Below are 24536 nucleotides of genomic sequence, written 5' to 3' on the forward strand. Positions count from 1 at the left end.
TCGGCCCCGCTTTCATTGGTCTGTCTCTACTTTCCCTCTGTGCCATCGTCGTCTGGTGGGATCTGCACACAAAGAGCGCATAGCCAATCACGGGCAGCCCCTGATAAATCCCAGCCAATGTCCGCGACCCTATGATTTACATGGAGACTAAATGAGCCAATCGGGAGTCAGCACAGGAGAGGATTTTGACCCCTCTACCCAATGGCTGTGGGAGGTATAGAGTTTTGGGGAGTGCATATAATCAACATATTATCGAAGGTGCTTAGATATTGATCCTGTATTTCGAGCTAGTACAAATTCGACTCCCTTGGACCTTCGAGTTTGACCTTATTTTTTCCCCTGCTTGTTGGAGAATAATTCACGCATAAAAATGCCGAAGAGAAAGGTGAGTGTCGTGTGTGCCACCAAGCTCACTTCACTGTAGTTTTTCTGCGCTTGCATTTGAGGAAAATAGCGGTGCGCGATTTCTGTGGCGACGGCGAGGCAGGTGAGGTGATGCCAAAGTTTGAGGAAGCGTCTCTTCCCCCGCAACCTTCCAGGTGTATTTAACGCCTCTCTACGTGTGTGTGGGACATCTCTACAATAATTGTATTCTATTTACTCCGTTAATGTATTCATCTCAATGGCCGTTCTTGTGCTAGTTTTATATGCCACTTCCCCGTCCACTGTGCGCACTGGTGAATGTCAGAGGGAGCCGCCGGATGGATGGATGCGTAAATCCCGTTGGAGACGTGCGCAATGATAATTCCTCTGGGCGCGTTTCACAAATGTATGAAATATATCGATTCTGAACCACGAATGATCTTATAGTGGAAAAAAAACAGATCACCACATCCCTGTCTCATTTCTGTTCTGCTGTGGTCATAAATGGCAGCCGTCAAGCCGATTGAAAAAACATTTCCAAAAGGAGAGAAGGTATACAGAAAGAAGGGATCAGAGACAATTGCCTCGGTGTTAAAAGAGGCCGTGACACTATCTAAACAGCTTTGCACGACGAGTTCCAGTGCATTGTATCAGCACATGCATGGAAATGGGTTTTTCTACCATCCAAAAACTGCCATTGTCTGCGCAGATTCGCCTTTGAGGACAGAGAATGGGAGGCCTCTAGGGGCGGAGGTCGTCCACATGCAAATGATGCGATTTCCAACCTGCGGGGCTAAACCCAACATTTAATTTTTTTATTTTTTTTCACGGTGGGGGCGGACTCTCTAGTAGCCTACACTGTCCTTACTAATACCTACCTGCAGCCTGAATATAGCCCGTTTATGATATGACCAGACCACCTAATGTATGCCTAACGGTGTGTTAGAATATTAGTAAATCAGGAAATCTTGATTATACTACATTATTCTCTAGACAGCTCAGTCCTTGGAATGTAAACAACATGTCTCCACGAAAATGGTATTCACCAGAGAAATCCTTCACCACCATATAAAAACATATGAAATTGTAATCGATCCACACGCATCTCTAAGCAGATTCAGACTTATAACACATTTGAATACGTTTTGTGAAGAATTTGTCATAAATGGCTTATATTATGTTATAAATGTCAGACCTTTAATATTTTGATAACAACTTTAGTAAAATCCCTAATATATGTAACCTAATAATCCAAGTGGAATTTTGGCATTTTTGCTTGTAAAAATGACCTCATCAGTGATTATAATCAATGAAGATTAATTTGATGTTGATAATAGATTAATTGTCTTATTGCTTCAGCTCTAGTTACACATTTTTATGTTGTTATTAATATAATGTGAAATTTCTGTTAAAAGAGTGTGCTGTTGAAAAGGAGGCGTCAACTTTTATTTGTATGTAACGTCCTAACCTTTAGTAATTTTCCCAAAGCTATACTGCTTAATGATTTGCATGAGTTGTCTTTATTGCTAATCCCTCCCCCATATGACTCCAAATGAAGGAGAAAGCTACATATGTACTTAACCGATCAGAGTAAACTCTGTTGAAGCAAACATTATTTTATTAATGAAAATTCGGTAAAGATGGTCAATGAAAACTTGCAGAAAACTACATTTTGAATCATGAAAATTCTCAACTGCGCACGGGTAATACATTGCATACAGTATGTGCACCTGCACGTATTAATAGTCTCTCCATTCCTTGTTGCATTCCATGCAGTCTCCAGAGGGTCTCGAGGGCAAGGAGACCTCCAAGGTCACAAAACAAGAGGTAAATGCTTCGGGTGTGTTTGTGTTTGTGTGCTGTGTGTGAGCGTGCAGGTGTGTGTTTTCATGCTGTGTTTTTTTTTGTACTAAGATAGTGTGTGTGTATGTGAGTGAGTGAGAGAATTGACACAGGTTTAAGTCACTTGTGGCAGTCACCAAGCAGATCAGCTCAACATCAGGCCACAAAGGTACAACTGATATCTGTCTGTCTCTCCCTCTGTCACTGTCTCTCTCTCTCTCTCTCTCTCTCTCTCTCTCTCTGTCATTGATCATCCCTTGCTCCCGTAGCCCACCAGAAGGTCAGAGAGACTGTCAGCGGTAAGTGTCGTTCTCCCCTCCCTGTCTTCACCTCTGTCACTGTCTTCTCCTTCCCCCTCAGCACCGCCTCAGTCTTGTGGGATAGTGAGTGTCATGTTACCAAGGCTCAGAGCAAAGCCCTCACCGGGTTTGTTAATTGATCGAGGCAATTAACAGATTCCGTAAACACGCTTGTCTGGCCTGGCGTCCTTGTCTTCTCTCTGTTGTCTTTGTCCGTCCGACTCCTTAGTATGTTCCGTTGCATGATTGCCAATGAATGCATTTTAAAATATTCCAACAATAAATAAGTGTAGTCATTTGAATAGTATAGTATCTCCCATTATAGTTGAAACATTTTTAGCAGTAAAAAAAACTTCATGAATTAGATAAAATGCTTAATTTGTTCCCCAAATCCCACTAAACTATGATTACCATAACCGTAATAATAGCTATTATTAAACAAGTGTATCATTAAGTTATGATTTTGATGTGATCATGCAGCTCTCACATACAGTCTATGTGTTTTTATCTGTGTCATGTTGAACTCATCTCTTTTGAGTCTTTGCATGTATTTGTTCATTTGCATGTGCACGTTAAAGGAATAGATAGAAACTTTCAGGGCGCTGTGCTTACTGTCTTATTGTATTCTTTAGATGAGAAGATCGATGCCACTCTTAATTTTGTTCGCTAGATATCACTCTACTAACTAGATCCAGTTAGAATTGCTGAGATTAGCGTACAGATTGGAAACATAGGAAAAGCAGCTAGTCTGCTAGCTCATTTAAAACATTTAAAAAACTCCAAACTCCTACAGTGTATCTTGTTTTTTAATCTGTTGGAAACCCAAAAGGTTAAGAGCTGGACTTTTTCTTCTCACGGTGAGCTGTGGAGACTGATGCAAAGCTACGCTAATCGTCTCTTTGCTGTAGAATTGAACATGAGAGTGGTAAAAAGAAGAAAGAGAATATATGCATTTTCCCCAAAATGTGGAACCGTGCCGTTAAGTTTTGGACGTGACTCTTTCAATGAAGACACCATGTAAACATGATAGCACCACTTGTTTGTTCACTGATATGACATTTCCTTGTCTTTGAGCAAGTTGAACTAAAGTAATAAGAGTGTAATGCTTTGTTCATAAGCTATTTGGGCTGCATGACATGTTATTGTAAATGTTGAGCCCCCCAGTGTTTTATTAAGCAAAACAGATATTCTGGGAAGGAATCACATGATTTAATTTAGCCACAGTGGTGTTGCTGTAGCTTGTGGCTGCGGGGCACTATGGTCCACACTCAGCAGCCTGAAAAAGCTCTGGAGCAAACTCACTCTCACGAAGTAGCCAGATTTGTACATCCTATACTCATTGTTCGGTGGTCTAAGGACAATTCACTTTGCGATGAGGCAGATACTAAAAACGACTTAGCACAGGGGTATTTTATTTCCCATATATCATATTCCCAAGAAATTTGAGTATTTGATTCTTATTCATTTTAACAGTGAGAGCCAGTGCTTACATTCCAAGTCTCCACGTGTTCAAACTTAGTCCTAATGAAAATTCTAATCAACTGTCCAGCGATAGTATTTAAATAAGTCTACAGATGGCTCTGATAATGGGAGAGGAGTAACCAAGGATGAAGTAATATTTCTCTATAAACTATGCACTGTTTTGTTGGTCATTCCTAACTGAATTCGACCTAATTTTCAGAAGCCTGGTCCACCCAAGCCTGAGGCCAAGCCCAAGAAGGCCATCGTCAAGGTGAAGCACACACACAAACACACACACTACGCCTACAATTATTTATTTATAGCCACATAAATTTGCAGCAGTCTGAGGCTCTCTGTTGCCCCCTCGAAACTGGTTTAGGTCTATGACAAAGGCCGCCAGGTGGAAAACACAGAAACACACACACACACACACAGCTGTTTGCATGTTACTTGGTAGGCCTTCTTATTTTCAATATTGTTTGTTTTCATTTTAATGACCAATTCTGGTAAAATCTTATAAAAGTTTGTAACCTTCTATAGTTTAAACTTTTATTGATTCGACTTGAGGAACTGCGGACGATCAACATTTTTCTCTCCCCTTTCTTTTATGAGAGGAATGTAGACAGACAGAAGAAAAATTATGCTTTCCATTATTAAACAGTAGTTCTTTGCAGTCTTTGTAAATAAGAATTTGGTCTTAATGGCCTGCCTGGTTAAATGAAGGTAAAATCAAAAAAAAAATTAATAAAATAAACCTCTGTTTAAAATGGTTTTAAAGTTAAGTTTAAAGTTTAAGTTCAAATCAAAGTTATTTTTGGTGAAAAAATAAACAAAGGAAAAATTTGAGCCTTTGACAGATAATTAAGCATTTGGTCATAGTGAAAATGTTTTCCATGTACAACGATATGTTCCATTGTGTATCCTTTATGCAGTTGTATGAACTTCTTCCCATTTCTTCCATGCAGAAGGTGGCAGATGATAAGGGGATGGCGAAGGCAAAGAAAGTTGTCGCTAAGGGCAGGAAGGACGATGGCCCCGCCCACAACGGAAATACCAAGACCAATGAGGTATGAGGAGGGACAATTAAAAATGTGTTGATATAGAAGAACTCGTTCATTCGGTCTGCGACAGACCCGAAAATACTCATCTTTTTTTCCCTTATTTTGTCAATTTGTGTAAAAACATTACCTGCACCTATATTCCTCCATAACCCAATGCATAACTGCTATCACTACTACACATCTCTCTCCACTCACACGTATTGCTCACACACACAAACACACACACACACACACACACACACACACACACACACACACACACACACACACACACACACACACACACACACAGATCTACGTGTCTCGTCCATCTGTCAGTGTGTCTTTCGTCAGAAGCATGGCTCCCTCCCTGATGTCCGTGAGAGGGCAGAGTGAGACAGTCAGAGTTAAGGGTATGGTCATGCGTTTCTAATCCATCTTCAGAGTGTGTACGTTTGGATACTAACTTATCATACAGTATATACTGAAATTGTATGTTCATTAAGCAAACACTTATCGAGTGTGTTAAGGAGTGCTGTGGTGTGTTTAAGAGAGACTGTATTGACAAGGAGCAGTGAAAATGTGTGGCGTTTCCGTTTGCAGTGAAGTGGGCCTAGGGACGATGTTATACGCACGAGCAGGAAGGTTTCACTGCCGCATGTGAAATGTGACTAGCTCACTGTGTTAATAGAGGATATAGACAGCAGATTTCCCCTTCAGTGAGATCACCCTATCCTTGCTTCCTGCCCAGACTAAAGGGGTTGTGGATCCGAGACGATTGAGTAGCTTTTCAGAGCTACTTCTAATAAAATCTGAGCAATGGAGGTAGAACTATCAGTGGACAGAATTGCGGAATTTAACACAGAGTTCTATCAAAGAAGAATTATAAGGATCAGACTAAAGCCTCACCAATCAGGTTTTGTCTCTCTGTACTCACCTCAGCTTTTCCAGTTTTCAAATTACAAGTCACAAAAACTACTTTCTAGCCCAGGAAAAACGTTTACGCAACTTTAAGAGATGAAAATCTTCAAACATCAGCACATAAAACCAGAACTACCTCCACAAGCCCTAAGTGGACATCAGTCCATGTTCCGGATTGGAAAGGGTTTGGGGTCAGCAAAGAATTTTATTTTTAATCCAAACTCTACTCTAAACAGAATATAAGAATTAATCTCAAGGAACCAAAATTATGCAGAGAGTAAAATGAGAAAATTGATACAACTCTTGGCTGCATATGAAGCTACAGCCAGGAGATGGTTAGCCTAGCCTAGCATTTCTTAGCTGTTTAGCTAGGTTGCTGGCTTCAGGTTTGCATTTATCGTACAGATATAACAGTGGTGTTTTCTCATCTAACGCTTGTTTAGAAAGCAAATTTCTTAAATTCACAAGGTCTGTGGAAAAAGATCACATTCAACATTTACAGAACAGCTGCTGTCCTCTTCTTTTCTGTTTCCATTTTAACCTGTACTTTTTATTTAATTTAAATGTTTTACTTCTTTTCATTCGCTTTTAAATGTCTTCTAATGTGTTTTATGTATTTTAATCTTGCCCCTGTAAAGCACTTTGAGTGGCTTTGTGTTTGAATTGTGCTATATAAATAAACTTGCCTTGCCTTGCCTTTAAACTTGTGGCTTGTACTAAAAAGCAGGTTTAAAAGTAAGATGATTACCTATTTATTACCTTTTATATCTGGTGAACAAGCTGATGCTGAGTTATTCTGGTATCTCAGTAAATCAGACTGAAACCATAGGGAGCCAACTAAGTGGTTCATTCATTCAGGTCTTCCATAGCTCATGCTGCTGTCTCAGTAATGGAAATCGCCCTTTCATCTTTCAGCTGGATAAGCTCCGATTTACCTCCGTTCAAAAATGAATTGAAGTTGTGTGGGTTTGCTCGTTGTCGCTTGCTAATTCCTGTCCTGGAATATACCTGTGGTGAGAATGAGAGGGTTGACGGCCACATCTCTGTGTAATTCTTTCCCTGTCGTCCCTCCCTCCCAGGTAAATACTGAAGCGGCGGAAGAGGAGGCAGCTGAGGAAAAGGCATAAGAAAAAAAAATCAAATAATAATGGACACGGACGCGTCCACCGGCCGACACGTCCCCTCTGACTCCATGGCAGCAAAGCATCTTTTTTTACTGACGATTTTTGTACCATGCTGACTTTTTTTTAGACTTGTGATAGTAGAGAAGGACAACCAGCAGCCCTATCCCATGTGTTCACTCTCTCCCCCTCAGCTCTCCTCTACCTGCGGTGTGTCTTTTGCTTGACTCTCCTCCGATCTGAATCGCGATGTGCCCCTTTCCAGAAGCAGAAAGAATGTTTTTATCAGGCAGCTGCAGGTGTTCTTCATCAAAAAAGACTGTTTTGATCTCTAAAACCAGCACTACCTATATTTCTAGTCCCTACAAAAGCTGACCATCGTTGAGGTGAAGATTTAGGGGATGTGTATCAGCAGTTTTGGACCCAGAACTTGGGCTCATAGTCGCCCGTGGAGAACATCTGCAGCTTTAAAAAACGAGAGGAATCCTAGTTTTTAGAATCTTTCCACCACTGTGTTTCACATTGCTCCTTTTTGTACGTGATGTGCTGGAGTGAATGTGTTTTTCGTGGGTCGCTGTGTATCACTTCCCACTTTGCCCCCCCCCCCCCCCCACGCCTTGTCCTGCATCAGAGTGACATAGCAATAATGAGTGGTGCTTCTCTTCTAGACGGCTCTATTGGCTTTGGACCCTCTGAGTTTCTGAGTTTCATCCTGTTGGGAGAATATTTTGAAATAAAAGAAAATGTTAAAGTCACGTGGGAGTTTCTTTGGTTTTCCCTGTCTCTTCTCTTATTTGTGAATAAAAAACTAAACTGTGTGCAGCACGAGTGTCGATTGTGCATTGCATGTTTAGTTCATCAATGTGGACAACTGACAGTGCCATCTTTTTATTTAGTTTTTATTATAGCCACTATACTGTAATGAAATGCCCTCTTTTGTAGTTTTGTAAAACTCTGGTAACGTGTGTGAAGCTGTACACGTGTATGCATGTTGTATGCATTCTGCTCGTGTTCCAAAACTTCTTTTAGGCGAGCTCATGTTTAGAGTTACTTTTTAAACCCACACAAAGCCTCCACTGATCTTTGTGTGTGTGAGTGTGAGGTCGCCAGGGGCACGTGGCTGTGTTAAAAACAACTGCTGTGTCAGGAAGTGAAAGGTCAGCATTTGCCGGTGCGGTAGGACTGACGGCACCGTTAGGCCTCTTCATTGAGGGACGACCTGTCACTCACGCTCACGGACCAATGATGTGAACAAGTTCAACTTTTTTATTTTTTTTCAAATGTAGGTGTGGAGTGATGATGTGTGAAAACCACAGACAGTGGAGAGGCCAATTTAAGTGTAATAGCAGGAGCCTCAGCCAAAACGATCAGCTCTTTAAACCAAATGTAAGAGTAGGAATGTATGCAACAGCACTTACAAAAAAATGCATCATCTGACCTTTTGACCCATACACATTACCCATACTTTAAGCTGCACATGTATATTGACAATTAAAGTCAACCATGAAGACCACAGTAGCCATAAGAACACCATGACAGTGAAATATAAATATTCAAAGCTCTCTGATGAGATACCAATGGAAAGACAGCTCTAATCTAATCCAATCTCCAGTTCTTGTGTATTACAGTAAAACAACAGCACATGGCAAAGACCTTAGGAAGCAATTTTGACAAAGGGTGTTCATCCGTTTTTTATCAAGGATCATAAGCGTGTTGGTGGAAAATAGCAATTGTTGAAAGTATAGGACATTGTACAAATACAGGTGGTTATTTATTGATAGGTGGTGTCATTTAAGATGAAATGAGCCATCACTGAGCCTCAAGGTTTTGCAGCATAATAGTGCTAATAGAGATCAGTAAAAAAAAAAATATATAATAAGTATATGTATATAAAAAAATGAAAGTATACAAGAACAATTAAACAGTATGTGAGGCAGAGTGATATAGTCATAGTGGCGTGGTTAGAAGCAGCAAAACAGGCCTATTGTATATGTGTAGTTTAAGGCAGGCCCAACACAGGCCTGTGGACATTTTGTATGATCACTAATATTCAGTGAATTCCTATTTATGTAACAGGAAGTGTAAGTTAACATGTAACTCATAATGTTTCCCCTCATTATTCCTAACCTTTGACTCCTCCGTGGCCCTTGGCACACACATCCGTGCTACAGAGTGAGGACGCCTCCTTGTGGCCATGTTGGCTAGCACAACAACAAGAACAACAACAACACACAAGGGGTTCAGGATTAAAGGTGGCATGTAAGTGACTGACAAGGCCTTAAGGTTCAAACCTGGCTTCACTCCATGCCACAAATGTGTGCTTCCAATTCATAAAGCCAGGGAAGTATGTTTAACAGACTGAAGGGTGGTCTGGTGTAGTGGTAAAAGAGACCATTCTGAAGCTGTTTGACTCATCTGAGGGGGCAGCTGTATGGCAGCTGAAGTTCAGCGCACAATCCTTTGCAGCATTAGATGTGATTGTGTGTGTGTGTGTGTGTGTGTGTGTGTGTGTGCGCGTCCAAAATAAAAATAGGAATCTATCAAGCATCCCCTTTTTAATCACAGGTGCTTGTCAGTCAACAGCACTTGTGACAACATCTCATCAAAACCAAAACCCATGGTAGGAAGTAATAAATACAGTCGAACATGACATTGACAAATTCAACAAGAGACGGACCTAACCTTATCAGCGTAGCGCCAACATACATGTGGATGGGAATGGGCCTACTGTTCCACATGAAGTAGCAAAAAAGCTTAACTATCTGACCGTGCAATTTTGACACCAACAATATGAATAGTAGGTGGTGCAGCCACCAGGATACCTACATTACAATGTCTGTTTCATTTGTTGATTGACACTGCCAAAATTAATCCTGCTATAAGCCATATGCTAATCATACAACATAAAAATTACGCTCACACGTAACTATCAGGGTCTGGATTCTTGAGAAAATGTGTTGAATCCAAACAGACTGTTCCCATCACAAAACAATAATCAAGTTCAGGCATAATAGGCCATGCCTATATAAAAGGTATATATACAGTATATAGAATTTTGTGTGATTAAGGGAGACATTTGCTTCATAAATAGGAACATGGTTTTTCTATTCTACTGTCTATGATTATTTGAATGATGCAATTGAATCAAGAAAACTAAATGTTAGGAATGATCGCACCTTTAGTTTATTCTGAAGTAAAAATAATGAATAGTATGTGTGAACAATCACGTAGGCCTATAACTTGTCGGTGGTTACTGAAACACTCTCTTTGGTTTCTCTTAGGTGTATACATCTCTCTCACGTTAGTTTTCAGGACACAGTGTTGACATTATTCCGGACGTGGTTTGTTTTGCAATTAAAAAAGGTAGTTTCAAGTTTTTTTTAACAGAAACCGCAACTGCCCCTCAGGGACGAATAAAGTTATTTGAATTTAATTAAATGTTATACTGTTTATTCTTAGTGATTAATTACTTGCTTTCATAGATGCCTAACCCTATATAAATTGGCTTAGGGAAAAGAAAGGGTTCATAGGGTCAGTAGGCTATGAGACTGGGAGCAGGTTTCTAGTTCTGCTGTAAAACGCAGGCCATTGTGTTTGTAAGGCAATAAAGATAAAAAAAAACACCCTTAGGCTAATGGCAAATAATGGCCTCATATTATCTCATTTTTAGAACACAACACCCTGTTGTTACTTTTATTCTCACAGCTTAGAGGAAATGTGTAGATCTACACTGTCAAGCATATCCTAAAAAACCTTCTCTGATCTATCTCGATTTAATAGTCATTGCCATTACATTCCTGTAACTCACGAGGTTTCATTCATTAAGCTGCATTCCCCTTCTTTATCCAACCCTTCCCCCATTTTACTGCCTGGCACTATTTGGAAGAGAAATGGACGACTTCCCCACCAAACGGCTCCCAGAGAGAGAGAGAGAGACAGAGAGAGAAAAAAGAGAGAGTGGGTGTGTTAGTTAACCAGACATCTTGTTACACAGTAACGACGGGGCGATAACAAGAGAAGACCGCGAGCACACGCAGTATTAAAAAAGCTATGTATTGCTTAATGAAACCTGGCTAAAACGGTTAGTAAATCGGCTGTAAATAACCCACCTAAAACACGGGAGCCTAAATCTACATCCGCGGCTACAAATACATACACATAGAATGGGAATTAGGCTGTGTTAATCCGCAACAACCTTAAAACTATGGAGATTGTTTTAATTGTAATTGTTAAAACAGGATAAGGGTTATTTAACTGCGAAGTCGCAGCTGCTCTGCAGCAATGTATCCTCTTCTACAGCAGGCTGCCATTTCTACCTCCCCTCTACAGTGGCGTGCGTGCGTGGAACACATCACTCGTATTCTTCCGCAGAGGGCTTGCGTTTTCTTCTTTTGAGGGGGAGGGGGATTGAGAAAAACATGCCCACACAACCGCTTGACCACCATTATAATTCACACGGGGTAGACAACCCAGGGATGATTTCTCGGTTGGTTATTTGCCGGGCATAGACGGTGTTTGGCGGGCTGAACCGTGCGGCGTGCACTATTTGTAGCTAAGCGGATGAATACTCGACGCGGCCGGGACTGTGTGTGTGCCGAGCTGAATGGAGGCAGCCTCTTCCTGGTGGATAAACAGTGACAGCTACAGGGCAGCCACCTAGACCCACCACAGAGGCTCTGGCGCTGCCCTGGCAAACAACACCAAAATGGCTTCAGACAGTAAACACATCGCGCAGTTGACTTCTGGTGAGTAAAGGAGATCGGAAAATATGTTATGGTTGTCGTAATAGCCCCCCAGTTTCCTCGTTGCCCTCTTCTAACGCAGCTCCCGTCCTCTTCTCCCCCTCTCAACCATACCAGAACTGTACTTCCTAATAGCCCGGTTTCTAGAAGCTGGACCGTGTCAGAAAGCAGCCGAGGTTGGTTTTTATGCATTTTAGAAACATTTATAATATGTCCGAAATTGTCACGGGGTGTAATTTTGCATTTTTTATCCTATTTTCAGACCCTGATAAGGGAGGTGGAGGAGAAGGAGGTAAGCATGTCAGCAGTACAGGGCTGCATCTGCACTGTAGTGTGTGATGTTGCTTTTCCTCTTGATTTATCATTTACCGTTTAAAAACATGTCTCGTCACATTTATGAGCTACATGATCATAGTGGACACTATGTTTCCATCTCAGCTGCTGCCCAGAAGGCTGGACTGGACGGGACAGGAGCACCCCGGGACGTACGAAAATTTGGTAAGGGAGCTCTATAACTGAGGAAAAAGTTTGTAGAGAGCCACATAAAAATTGAATTTCCCGCAATTTTTAAATCAGGTGGTGAAGAAAAAAACTGTAAAGGACTTTGCAGGGCGAGCTGGTCGCTGGTTGGGGCCGTTCCAGGGCACCCAAGGGTCGGGTCCCTGGCGCCCCGTGGACCGCAGTGTGCGAGTTTGGGTGCCATGCAAGTCCAAAAGGGTTTTAATAGTTGTTGGAAAATAGTGTGTGAAATGTTAATACGTCATGAGTGTTGTGGTGTAGGAGCGCCAGGATCCGGAGGAGGGACTCCCTGCGCCACTAGCCTGAGAGAGATGGAGGCGCTCTTGTCCTGCATAATTTGTGTGCATGGGTTGAAAACACACATGGGGGGAGCAAGAGTTAGAAAACAGGGCATATTTTTGGGGAGAATATAAACAGTAAGCTATATTAAGTAAAGCTGGAGTCCCATCTGAAGAGATCTTGTGTTAGTGGAGTCATTTTGAAGAGCGAGTTTTTCACTTTGGTTGAGGAGGATTGTGGTGCAAAATATCGGAGGGAAGAGAAGAGTGAGATTGGTTTATGTGAAGATGAGAGGTAACGTTGAGATGCTATCTTCTAATTGCTGCGTTAATTGAGGCGCTAATTGTCACGTAAACAAACGGAGCTCGCTCCAAAAGCGCCGTTTACGCATGGGGGCGTGGGGAGAATTAATCATCGCGTGCAATTTATTTTATTTTTCTCGGTGTGCATCCCCACTTTATTTTATTTTATGTTATTGAAATTTTATTTTATGAGTTTTATATTTAACAGTAATAGTGACCCATGGGTCGATTTCATCAGCAAATATATATGTTTGGATTCTTGTTCTCTCGTGCACACAGACAAAATGCTACTAAACATCCAAAGCAAGATGTTCACATTGCAAAATGTGTACCTTTTATTTGCACCTTTAAGAAATTATTGACAGTGCCTTTCTGCCTGTCAGTGTTTTTTCTTCTCTCTCTCTCTCCCTTCCTGCTTGGCTCATTCGGCCCTCCGTTCCTCCTCCTCCCATTCCCTGCCGTTCAGCCTGCCTCCTGTCTATTGTGCATAATTTCACCGATTAGAAAAAGAAAAAAAAATTAGAAAAAAAATACTGCGGCGGGTTATTAATTATTAGACCAAATGGAGACGTTGTGTTTATAGGCGGGCCACATGTTTGTGAACAGTTGATCTACGCGGCTGCTACAGGAGGGGGTTGGGCACTGAAGGAAACAACGCTTGTTTCGATGATATTGTAATAATAATTAGCGATATTAATTAATTAAGGCGGATTAATTAGATGTATAATTATTGCGATTTCGCATCCGAAATTGATCAGGAACACTCAATATAGAATAATTATTCCTCCTTTTTAATGAAAATACCAGCCTATTAATATCGTTATGACCATATTTTGCAATTATACCAATTTATATATTTTTTTAAAATTTGACCTCAAATCACAAGTGGATTTCAACCATGTTTTTTTCATATAAGAACATAAATAGGAGAATTATATCCAGAATAGGTCATTTTTATGGATTGATTGGATGGATTGAACAGTGTATTGATAGTGATAGTGATAGTTGTGCAGAGGGGGAACTTGCAGGCATGTGCACAGCGCCATGTGCTTCCTGGTGCTGCTGTTGTGAGTGTTGCGTGTTAGCCTCAAGAAGCTAGATTGTTATTACATAGGCTATCACTCTCTCTGTGTGTGTGTGTGTGTGTGTGTGTGTGTGTGTGTGTGTGTGTGTGTGTGTGTGTGTGTGTGTGTGTGTGTGTGTGTGTGTGTGTGTGTGTGTGTGTGTGTGTGTGTGTGTGTGTGTGTGTGTTCTTCGTGGCTCGGTGTGTACCTGAATGGGGCTCCTTCACCGACCCATGATCAGCTATTTAAATCAGATGTGTGTGAAACAAAGCTGATGAATGCATGTCTGATTTTAAATGAATGCATTTCAAATACATTCCCTGCGCCCTGGAATTAACACGGTGATGCACGCAGCACGCTCGCTGCATATTTATCCCTCCCATCCTGCTCCAGTCAGTCAGGTGTGTGTGTGTGTGTGTGTGCGTGTGCGTGTGCGCACAGAGATTGGCCATGCAGGAGTGTCTCCATGTGTCAGTGGAGTGAGGGAGACACTGTGTGTGTGTTTCCAAGGTGGTGCTCATGGTGCATGCCACACCCCCCTTTCCCCGCTGCTTTGCTTTACTGAACATGAACTGGATCCACATCCGTCTACTAGACAAACATGTTGACAAGATTTCTACTCTCATCTGGGTGAAGATGCCCTTTGATCTGTTTTTCATTTGGTGATATAAATATTTAATAATTAAGAATTTTGTCAGAGTGCTCCTTGTGTGTGGATTTCTCAGTTTGTAAAGTGAATGAATGTCACTTAGTACAAAATGTGTGAAATGTATTTTAGTAATTTTTAGTAATTACTGTGATTTATTATTGTGGAAACGCATGGGGTACAGTTGTTGATTTTTGATTGATTGTTGAATAGGGTTTTTGAAAGGGCACTGTTATATTTCTAATTGTCAGCTAATCGACAGGCCTTTGGAGTTGTGACCTTGTATTTAGTTTTGTCTAATTTTTTTATTATTTTTTGTGTGCAGTGTGTTTGTTTTGTGCTTTAGAATTTTAAACTAAATGGACTTGAGCCAAAACAAAAAACCTTTTGTCTTCGGGCCACACTGTCACTTGTAAATACTTTATTCATGTTTTAGGTTAAATTAAATCAGGAACAACTGAAAATATTTATCTTAATATTATTAGTTGGCATTTGTTGTAATAATGTGGTCACTATTTCCATGGAGATTTTTTTTTTCTGTGGGTGTCTTAACGCTGAGCAAGAATATAGGCACATCCTGAAACATTTGTTTTGTGTTTTGAATAGTTTTATTTCAGCTTCTTTTTTTTACCAGCCTGCTCGTGTGTGTGTGTGTGTGTGTGTGTGTGTGTGTGTGTGTGTGTGTGTGTGTGTGTGTGTGTGTGTGTGTGTGTGTGTGTGTGTGTGTGTGTGTGTGTGTGTGTGTGTGTGTGTGTGTGTGTGTGTGTGTGTGTGTGTGTGTGTGTGTGTGTGTGTGTGTGTGTGTGTGTGTGTTCAGGTGAAGCTCTACCGGCACATCAGTGCAGACCACCTGCTGCAGGTCTGCTCCAGAGTTTGTCCGCTGCTGGAGAGGGATGTCCCTGCCAGCGTGCCTGGACTCAGCAGCCTGCTGGGGGCCGGCAGGCAGAATCTCCTCCGCACCAGCAAGAGTGAGTGGACACTCAGCACATGTGCACATGCACTGCTTTAATGTCAACACATCCACAATACAGCCACTCAGAAAATGGCTTTATTACATCTCTCCTGCGTTGTTTGTGTAGACTAACAGACCTCACCTGTCTTCCCTGTGTGCATGCAAATAGAATACAGAACAATAAAAATATACAATGTGTACATACGGATGTGTCTTTAACTCACATGTGTTGTGTTCATCTATCTTTAGGTTGCAAGCATGTTGTGTGGAAGGGCTCAGCGCTGGCTGCACTGCACTGTGGGCGACCACCGGAGCCACCCATTATCTACGGGAGCCCTCCAAATATTGGTAAAGAAAGCTCTTGAATTTTGAAAAAAAGATAGAAAAATGCGTACTTTGTCCGTGCCTTTAATATTCAGTGTAGGAGTCGGATCATACATTTCTATACCATATCTTTGCCCGCCAAGGTCTTTGTTGCCAGAAGCATCTGACATCGCTTTTGTTATTGATTTCCTTCAGAAACACAGTTGGTGTTCTGAAAAAGCTTTTACCTGTGTGTATCTTTTTATTTATTGATCGATTGATTGATTTTTACTAACCTAGTGGAGACGAGCCACGGCCGTCGACTGAATGGCTCCTACCGTCTCCGTCAGCTGTTGCCTACAGCCGTGTACCAGCACATGAAGATGCACAAGAGGATTCTGGGACATCTGTCGTCAGTGTACTGTGTCACCTTTGACCGGACGGGACGACGCATCTTCACGGTAAAGCCGCAGTCTGCTCATGCGTTTTTGTGTGTGTACTGGTGTTTAAGGAGCATGTAATAATCTGTTCACATTCCGACCCAGCAATTCTAATTTATACGAGTAGGAAAAAAATGCAAAAGGTTCAATACAGAGATATATATATTTCAGAGCTTCACAACTACTTCACAAGGCTTTCACCGTGTAACACAACATATTTAAATTGAAATAAATATCCAGAAAACAAAAAATAACTATAACTATAAGCTACTGGCTGCTTCCTCAATCTGACTGTGATACATTAAGTTGGGTTATTGTTTTGCAGGGATAACAACTCTTAACAAACAGTATGAAAAACAACCAAAAGATTAAAAATGAATTACATAAAAAAAAAGAAATGGACTATGGAGTTTGGATATAAAAAACAACAGATTATTAACTATGGACTATGGATTGCAGCATTATCAGACCCTATACCCCTATACAATCGGTCCCATCCATAATTTCTGTGACATTGTTGTGTGTTGTCAGTTTTTCCCTTGTTTTTGTTTAGTGTCCCCTCTTGCTAGCTTTGTACATTGTGTTCGATTGTGACGAGTCGTCCTCTGCCTACCGAGATGACCAAGCGTCTTTTATCCCCGATTTAACAGTTTAAGTGGAAGGTAATTACTGTTTACCTTACTGTGACAGGATGCTTTCACCGAATGACTCAAGGCTATTACAGACAGAAATCACACATCTTTAGGATAATCATTTAATTCCATAGACGGGACAGAGCGAGGGCATTCCCATGTTCTCTCAAACGGGTGTGGAGTTGACCTTTGCCCTCCGGATGCTCCTTGTGTGCATATGTGCTGTGTATCGGTTTAATTTCCCCATGTGCTTAGAGTTAGATATTGAAACGAACAATGGGATAATGTTGATATAATGCTCGCCATCCTTCTGTTTGGATCCTTGAATCAAACAGTGCCTACTGCTCTACACCATTTCAGCTCTCTTTTTCTTAAATCTTTGAAAATGGCTGGCTGCTGAGAGTGAGGAAGAGGAGGAGAGGGGGCTAGATTGACTCTTTCTCTGCTATCTCTCTTTCCACTGTTTTTACACTCCCTGCATTTGCTCTCTTTCTCTGTGTCTTCTTTTCCCTCATCCTGCGCTGCCCCTCCTTTGTCCTCTTGCTATTTCTCATCATAACTGGAGAAAATGTTTCCTCTAAGGCGCTGGCTAAGTGCCAGAATTAAAATTTGTTGTCTGTCAGTCTCCCTTACTCTCTTCTTCTCCCTTTTTTTCTCTCCTCTCTCTCTATCCCTCTCTCTACCTCTGTTTCTCTCTCTTGCTGTCTCCTTTCATCACAAGATCATTTTTTATTTATATATTATTTTCCTTTTTTTATTTATTTTTTGCACATCGTCAGTCTCTGCTGCAGCGGAGGGGAGATTGATTATTGATCGTTTTTTTATTGAGCACCAAATGTTTAATGTGATCATTTGTTATCAATGAGTGCATGTACAGTACTTGGTTTAACCAGTTGACTGGCAAATAGCCATATTGATTTATAATAATATAGCTTGAGAAATGGCCACAAGCTCATTATCATGGCCACTGGGAAAGGACAAATTAGACTAGCTGGCCTGGGTAGTCATTGTTTGTCCCTGACTGTCGCTGACATAAGTTTATATCTATTAGCGACAAGGAACGTTCGCGTCAGGTCTCCTTTTTTCCCCGAACCCTTCACCATTCACGGCCGGTGCTTATTTGGGACAATCAGTTTTGCGTCCATCTTGCCACAGCTGTAATTTGTCCTTGAGCTCTTTTTTTCTAAATCACTAAGGGGACGCTGGCTGTTTTGATCAGTCCTCACAGCTCCAGCCCGACTCTATTCTGCAAGTGATTATGATCCGAAGGAGGGGGCTGTGGGTTTTCATGTCACATTTCCTCTTAAAGTCTATGCTGATGCTGATAGCGTGGCTTCCTGTCTGATAAAATGCTTTGCATATGTATAAAGATGGATGTTTAGGCATTTTCTGTAACAGACTCGCTGCAATCAAATCTGTCCGTCTGATGTGTAAACTTGATAATGAGGTAAAGAACCGAGGTGTTTTGTAAATGGACTGATATTTCACACTACATTACATTCATTTAATCCTTAGTCGTCCTGAATTACTGATGTGGCCCTGTGCATTTCACTTCACACGTGATCAGCTTCTAACAATCACACAAACTTAATTTTAGATAAAGATATTTGGTAATGTCACACTGTGTTATCCCTTCATGACGCTGGTTACCTGTTGATTCAAAAAATATTTTGACATTGTAATCAAGGCACTGATGGGACTGGCACCATGTTGAATCGCAAACCTTTTAACCCCTCCCAGGCTGGATCACATCCAAGAAATTCTCAGTTGAGTCCCTGTGGGCTGTTTCCATGTCTTCATTAAAGGTCTTTATCGTGCATTTTAAATCTGGACTAAAGGAAGCTGCCTGGAGGCTTCCAAACTTCTCTCTAATAAGGCTTGACTTCATGGATTATTTATTATTATTATTGCCTGTTTCTTCTTAACATTGCCTTTGTTTTCCTTTCTTTGCTCGCATTGCTTCCACATAATGTTTTTACTAAATAATAAATATGCTTAAAAGAGGTCTTCCCCTCTAACACTGCCTAATTTTTTGCTAGAACAGCTTTTGTCAAAATGAGACATCTTGTGAAGTCTTTGCAGAGCCCCAGCCAATAGATGTTTATCTTTCTCTACTGTAGAGTTTGAGATTGCTGTGTCTTCTGTGGTGTAGCTATTTCAGCTGGAGCGAGGAACAGGCCAGTCCATCTCACGGTGGTGTGAAAAAATTCTCCTGAACTATCTGGTCAGCAAGTCAGTGTGTCTGTTTGGTCTTGTTGCTTGTGGCAAAATGGCACTTTGAATGACATTCAGTGTGCTTTACCTGCACACTGTTACCCCATCATTGTGAAGCCCCTGACATACCAGTTTAAGGAAACATTTAAATGGTTGCAGAAACTTGAATAGCCGATTAACCCAAATTAATTTACTGGATTTTAATAATAATGTGTTAATAATCGTCTTAATGTAAAAATATATAAATATACAGTAGTTTAGCCAATGCAAGGCATTCAAAAATAAAATATGTTATATATGGTTATTATACTTATTGATTTTGCATTTAATATGTTAATGGATGGAATGTAATTATCCACCTATAGTGTATACTATATACATATATATGCAAACACAATCTGACACCATGAAAACAATCTGTAAACCAGACGAGACTGATTCAAATGTCATCCATCATTTGGCTCCAGATAGTGTACTATATCCTCATGAAGGTGTTTACATGACAGCTGCTGTGTTCACATGTTGCCTTTACTGGCAATAATTAAATTAGATGGCATCTCTGGTGCAGATGCTCTGACAGCACTTGAGCAAATGACGATCTAGTGCCTGGATGTGTTCATTGTCACTTTTTTATGACACACTGCAGATCAGTCTCCTCTATTTTCTGCATCTTAACAGCTCCATCTCCTCTCTCTGCTATTTGTGTTCCAAGTTTGCCATAAGTCTGCAGCGTGCCCAGATATATTTTTAAGTTAAGTTACTTTATTAGTCAATGGTTACATTGAAATTTGTCTTTTCACATCTCAAGTTACCACACTTCAGAGGGGGTCATAGTACAGCAGTGCCCCTGGAGCAGTTTTGTGTCTTGCTCAAGGACACAATGGTAAAGATGGTGGGCACCGTAGACGTAATACCAGCCTCTGCTAGTAGTAGTTTTACAACTAACACCCTCCTGTCCGGTGCCGGGGATCAAACTAGCGACCTCATGGTTACTGGTCGGCCACCTTTCCTCTAGGCAATACTACCACACAGATATATTTTTAAAGTATTTTCCTTGAACATGACATGTTAAATTTGTTTACTGTATTGTGCCTTAGAGGCAAACGCACCACTTCTCAAACTATATACAATGTTTGTCTTCACTCACGTATGATGGCCATATTGTACGTTCTGTTTTTTTTATATATATGTACTTTATTTTTCACAGTGTATTGCAACAAGGTAACATATGTCCAAGTACTCCATTAGGATTGGACATATACAAAAGCCCAATAATTAGACCGGAAAAACCAACCAGACAAAGCAAAAAAAATAAAAATCATAAAAAGGATATAAAACAAAATTATTATTATTATTATTTAACAATGATAATAATAAGCATAGAAGAGAATAATAATAAATCTGAAAATTTTAAACTTTATATTAATTATATAGTCCCCAACCCTCTCTGTTGCAGGGCTCAGATGACTGCCTGGTGAAGATCTGGGGAACAGATGACGGGCGTCTGCTGGCGACGCTGCGCGGACACGCAGCTGAGATCTCGGACATGGCCGTGAGCTACGAGAACACTATGATCGCTGCCGGCTCCTGTGACAAGACCATCAGAGTGTGGTGCTTACAGACCTGTGCCCCTCTGGCCGTCCTGGAGGGACACGCCGCCTCGATCACCTCACTGCAGGTACCAGGGTGTTTAGACAGCGTGTACTGGATGTTTGTCTGTGCATATTTTCTGTGCGTATTCTTAATTCTTGCCACCAGGCTGCCTCTGTGTGTGTGTGTGTGTGTGTGTGTGTGTGTGTGTGTGTGTGTGTGTGTGTGTGTGTGTGTGTGTGTGTGTGTGTGTGTGTGTGTGTGTGTGTGTGTGTGTGTGTGTGTGTGTGTGTGTGTGTGTGTGTGTGTGTGTGTGTGTGTGTGTGTGTGTGTGTGTCAAACTCTGTAACAGTAATAGTAGAAACTTGATTTAAAAGGGATAGTTTAAGCAGCTGTTGCTGCAGCCTAGAGAGACATTTTTGTTTGTATTTTTACATGTTGACTCATTTTTATGCTGCCAAATATGATTTATTCTGTCTTAACTTTATGCTTTGTAGAATGCAAAAGCCACTAACACAAGCTTTAGATAATGAAAAACCATTAGTCATGTGCAATCCACTGTACATGTTAATAAGATGAGTTAATGGAGGAATTTATGACTGACTTATATCCAATATATAATAGAATAACAGTATTGGTTCCATGAGCATTTGCTCCTTTTTACAATCAGGAATGTTTTAAATGAGTTCTTGTATTCTACTTTATGCTTTTCGTACTGAAAATGCCTTCTTGTTCTGTCTGTTACATTTAGCCATCAGTTGTGTATTCTTACCGTACACATACAAAAATAAAATCTGAAACAGCAGGGCGCTATAGTTTTTAGTTCTTAGTAACAAGAGTAAACATTGCATTTGTTCGGTGCTGCTAGTTAGCTTTAAAGTGAGATTTATTTCAAATGAACTACAGTGCCCATGATGAAGGTGCATGTTTTCCATCCAGACCAATGGTGTGGGACGGCCTCTGTCTTGTGTCGAACAATTCTTTTTGTTTTTATTAAATTATTTAAAATATTTATCTGGTTATCTTTGCATTTTAAGCTTGTATGCCAATTGTATGTTGTTACAGATTTTTTTTAACTGATGTGTCTTCATTGTTTTTTTTTGGCTGTCGTGTTAGCAACATCTTTAAATTGCCCATTATGCTCAGCTGTAACCCCTTATTGGTTGTGTTTGCAGTTTTCCCCTCTCTGTAGCGGCTCCAAGCGCTACCTGTCCTCCACCGGTGCTGACGGCACCATCTGCTTCTGGCAGTGGGACGCACGAACGCTCAAGTTTGGGTGAGAAACACAGGCACACTACACACACTACACAGTCTCACCTGCACAAGAGCTGTTCACACCCTTTGGATATACATATTGTCATTACTTTTGTCATAACTGTGTCTTTCCCCCCATGGGGATAATTATATTTTACTGGGTTTTTATTGTGCTGTGGGATTTTCTTGATGTCCTTGCCTTATTGCCTCACACTGTGTGAGACGGTATTGATCTACACTACACATGAATTTTCATGGCTCATGGGCTCAAGTTTAACTTCTATTTTTGGATGGATTAGATTGCCATTTTTTCCTCAGCGTTCCAAAGATTGATTTTTCACAGTTTTAAATATGCCTACCTCAAAAATAGGTGTGTTTAGCTAACCACTTGTAAAAACGGTTCTATTTAAAACATCCTTTTGTTGTGTTTCATTTGAATGTCAATTTCTGTGTGTGTGTGTGTGTGTGTGTGTGTGTGTGTGTGTAGTCAGAGACCCAGTAAATTTCCGGAGCGTTCCAGACCTGGAGTCCAGATGATCTGCTCCTCCTTCAGCGCAGGTGAGCCCAGCCCCCTTTGGATATTTTTTACGCATGTTTCAAGACCACCGAGGGGAAATGGCAGCAGAGCTGAAGGGGGAAAAATGTGCACAATTGGCCCATATCAACTGAAGTGCCAGCACAGCAGATAGCCACACTCAAGTGGGCCTGCTGCTGCTGTTGGGTAAATGTAAAATAAGGGGTCTTCACAGTTGTTGAAAGATTTTAATTTGAGCTCTTATTGACCTTGAACATTACATTAACAATGTTAAGTTTCCTTTGCACAAAGTTTAAGCTCAAAGACGTTTTCTTTTTCAGTCTGATCATTAAAGTGCATAGTAGCAGTAGAAGTAGTTTTTACACATTGCTTATGCTTAAAAAATGACTGGAATGTATTTATTTATTTTTAACCCGGACCCTGTATGTGTTTCCAGGTGGTATGTTCCTGGCCACAGGAAGCACTGATCACATCATCAGGGTGTACTACTTCGGCTTAGGCCAACCGGAGAAGATCTCTGAACTTGAGTCCCATACAGTGAGTTCACAAAGTGCTTTTGGTTTTGTTGGGTTTTTGACTTCTGTCTTTGACTTGCAATACTCATACACAATAAAACTGCCATGATTTGGAAGACGAGCAGAGGAAATGTTCGTTACTCATTGTGTTGTTTTGGCTTTTCTCCTGTATTTTTCTTCTCACCTAGGACAAAGTTGACAGCATCCAATTTTCACATTGCAGTGACAGGTAAGTTTGACAGTTTTGAGTGTGTGTGTGTTTGTGAACGTGTGTAAGCTACATAGAAGGTGTAGTTAATTTTTTTGTGTGCACCGCTGTTTTTTTGGGACCTGTGGGTGTTGTAATATGAATGGATGGTGTCAGCAGAAAACAGAAACATGACATGCTATCTGATCTAATACGCATCCTCTCTCACACACACACACACACACACACACACACACACACACACACACACACACACACACACACAGAGGCACACCAGTGCACATGCACATGCCATACACTCCTTAGGTGTTAAAGTGTGTGTGTATGTGTGCAGTTTGCAGAAAAACAATCTGAGCAGTAATTCCCCTGGGTTTCTGTAATATCAGCAGTGAGGGAGGTAGTCTATGCAAAAAGGAGGTGTGGAGGAGATAAAGAAAATGAAGGGAGCTCTACATACAATTAGTGTATCCTGAATTGTGCAGAAAGCTGAAATAGAACCATGTATTTTTGTATTTTCAGTTTAGCTGCTGCATGAATCTGTGTTTGCTAATGTGTGTGTGTGTGTGTGTCTTTGTGTTTGTGTTGCAGGTTTGTAAGCGGCAGCAGGGATGGTACAGCTCGAATCTGGCAGCTGCAGCCTCAGGGCTGGAGGAGCATTCTGCTGGACATGCAGACCAAATTACCCGGGTATGTGTGTGTGTGTGTGTGTGTGTGTGTGCACGCCTGTCAAAGTCTAGCTTTTCCATCCGCACTGCTGTGATTAGAGCTCAGAGGCGTGGGTTGGGATGATCCCGCGGGTTGTAATGTCAGTCTAAATTTCACAAAAATCAATCATGTTGTGTACAAAAGTCCCCCGACCTATAGTGCGAGACGATTCTGTGCCTAAAAAAACATGCACCGTTTTCAAAGAAAAAATACTGCATTAGGAATAGTTTGAAGAGACATAAGGTCCTTTGTACCAGCAGCCAAATGCTACATATGCATTTATGTATTGAGAGTATGGTGACCTGCTACATAATGTACAGCACTTAAATAATTGAGTTAAAGGAACATAACACCTTCACACCTGTCTAGTTAAGTATGACACAGTGATTGATTACCCGACTGCTCCTAGACAGACTGTAGATTTACTGCATCACACATAGCAAACTAATGTAGATGATTCTCAAGGGCTGTTCAAGTCTCTATTGATCACAACAAACACGAGACAGCAATGGGAATTGATACAGATTTGAAAGAACCTGGTTATCTAAAACAACATGATTTGTGATAACCAAAGCTTAAAAACTAAAAA

The 24536-nt window shown here is 40.9% G+C and overlaps 2 protein-coding genes across 2 annotated transcripts in view; both read left to right on the top strand.

The window, feature by feature from the left end:
* The first annotated feature begins 248 nt into the window (after positions 1 to 248).
* On the top strand, positions 249 to 7793 carry hmgn3 (high mobility group nucleosomal binding domain 3). The gene is made up of 6 exons (XM_080048278.1): positions 249 to 385; positions 2140 to 2190; positions 2475 to 2504; positions 4186 to 4236; positions 4931 to 5032; positions 7006 to 7793. Exons 1-6 carry the CDS (start codon positions 371 to 373, stop codon positions 7051 to 7053), a joined length of 297 nt encoding a protein of 98 aa, XP_079904404.1. The 5' UTR covers positions 249 to 370; the 3' UTR covers positions 7054 to 7793.
* A 3857-nt stretch (positions 7794 to 11650) lies between these two features.
* The window catches only part of phip (PHIP subunit of CUL4-Ring ligase complex), a gene marked incomplete at its 5' end in the record, with an annotated part of 38552 nt that continues 25666 nt past the window's right edge, over positions 11651 to 24536 (top strand). Inside the window, 15 exon segments of the mRNA XM_080047670.1 lie at positions 11651 to 11702; positions 11705 to 11738; positions 11740 to 11792; positions 11907 to 11965; positions 12052 to 12081; positions 12228 to 12287; positions 15417 to 15567; positions 15801 to 15899; positions 16155 to 16315; positions 20597 to 20818; positions 21906 to 22006; positions 22472 to 22542; positions 22956 to 23056; positions 23223 to 23263; positions 23831 to 23929. Of these exon segments, the coding sequence (XP_079903796.1) occupies positions 11651 to 11702; positions 11705 to 11738; positions 11740 to 11792; positions 11907 to 11965; positions 12052 to 12081; positions 12228 to 12287; positions 15417 to 15567; positions 15801 to 15899; positions 16155 to 16315; positions 20597 to 20818; positions 21906 to 22006; positions 22472 to 22542; positions 22956 to 23056; positions 23223 to 23263; positions 23831 to 23929 (1334 nt within the window).

The sequence above is a fragment of the Ammodytes marinus genome, assembly GCF_949987685.1.
Source record: "Ammodytes marinus genome assembly, chromosome: 19".
In the NCBI taxonomy this organism is placed as follows: domain Eukaryota; kingdom Metazoa; phylum Chordata; class Actinopteri; order Uranoscopiformes; family Ammodytidae; genus Ammodytes; species Ammodytes marinus.

Coding starts and splice junctions, on each gene's coding strand:
- hmgn3 (XM_080048278.1), top strand. Junction 2,191..2,474: donor CCAAGGTCACAAAACAAGAG/GTAAATGCTTCG, acceptor TTGCTCCCGTAG/CCCACCAGAAGGTCAGAGAG. Junction 4,237..4,930: donor CCAAGAAGGCCATCGTCAAG/GTGAAGCACACA, acceptor TCTTCCATGCAG/AAGGTGGCAGATGATAAGGG.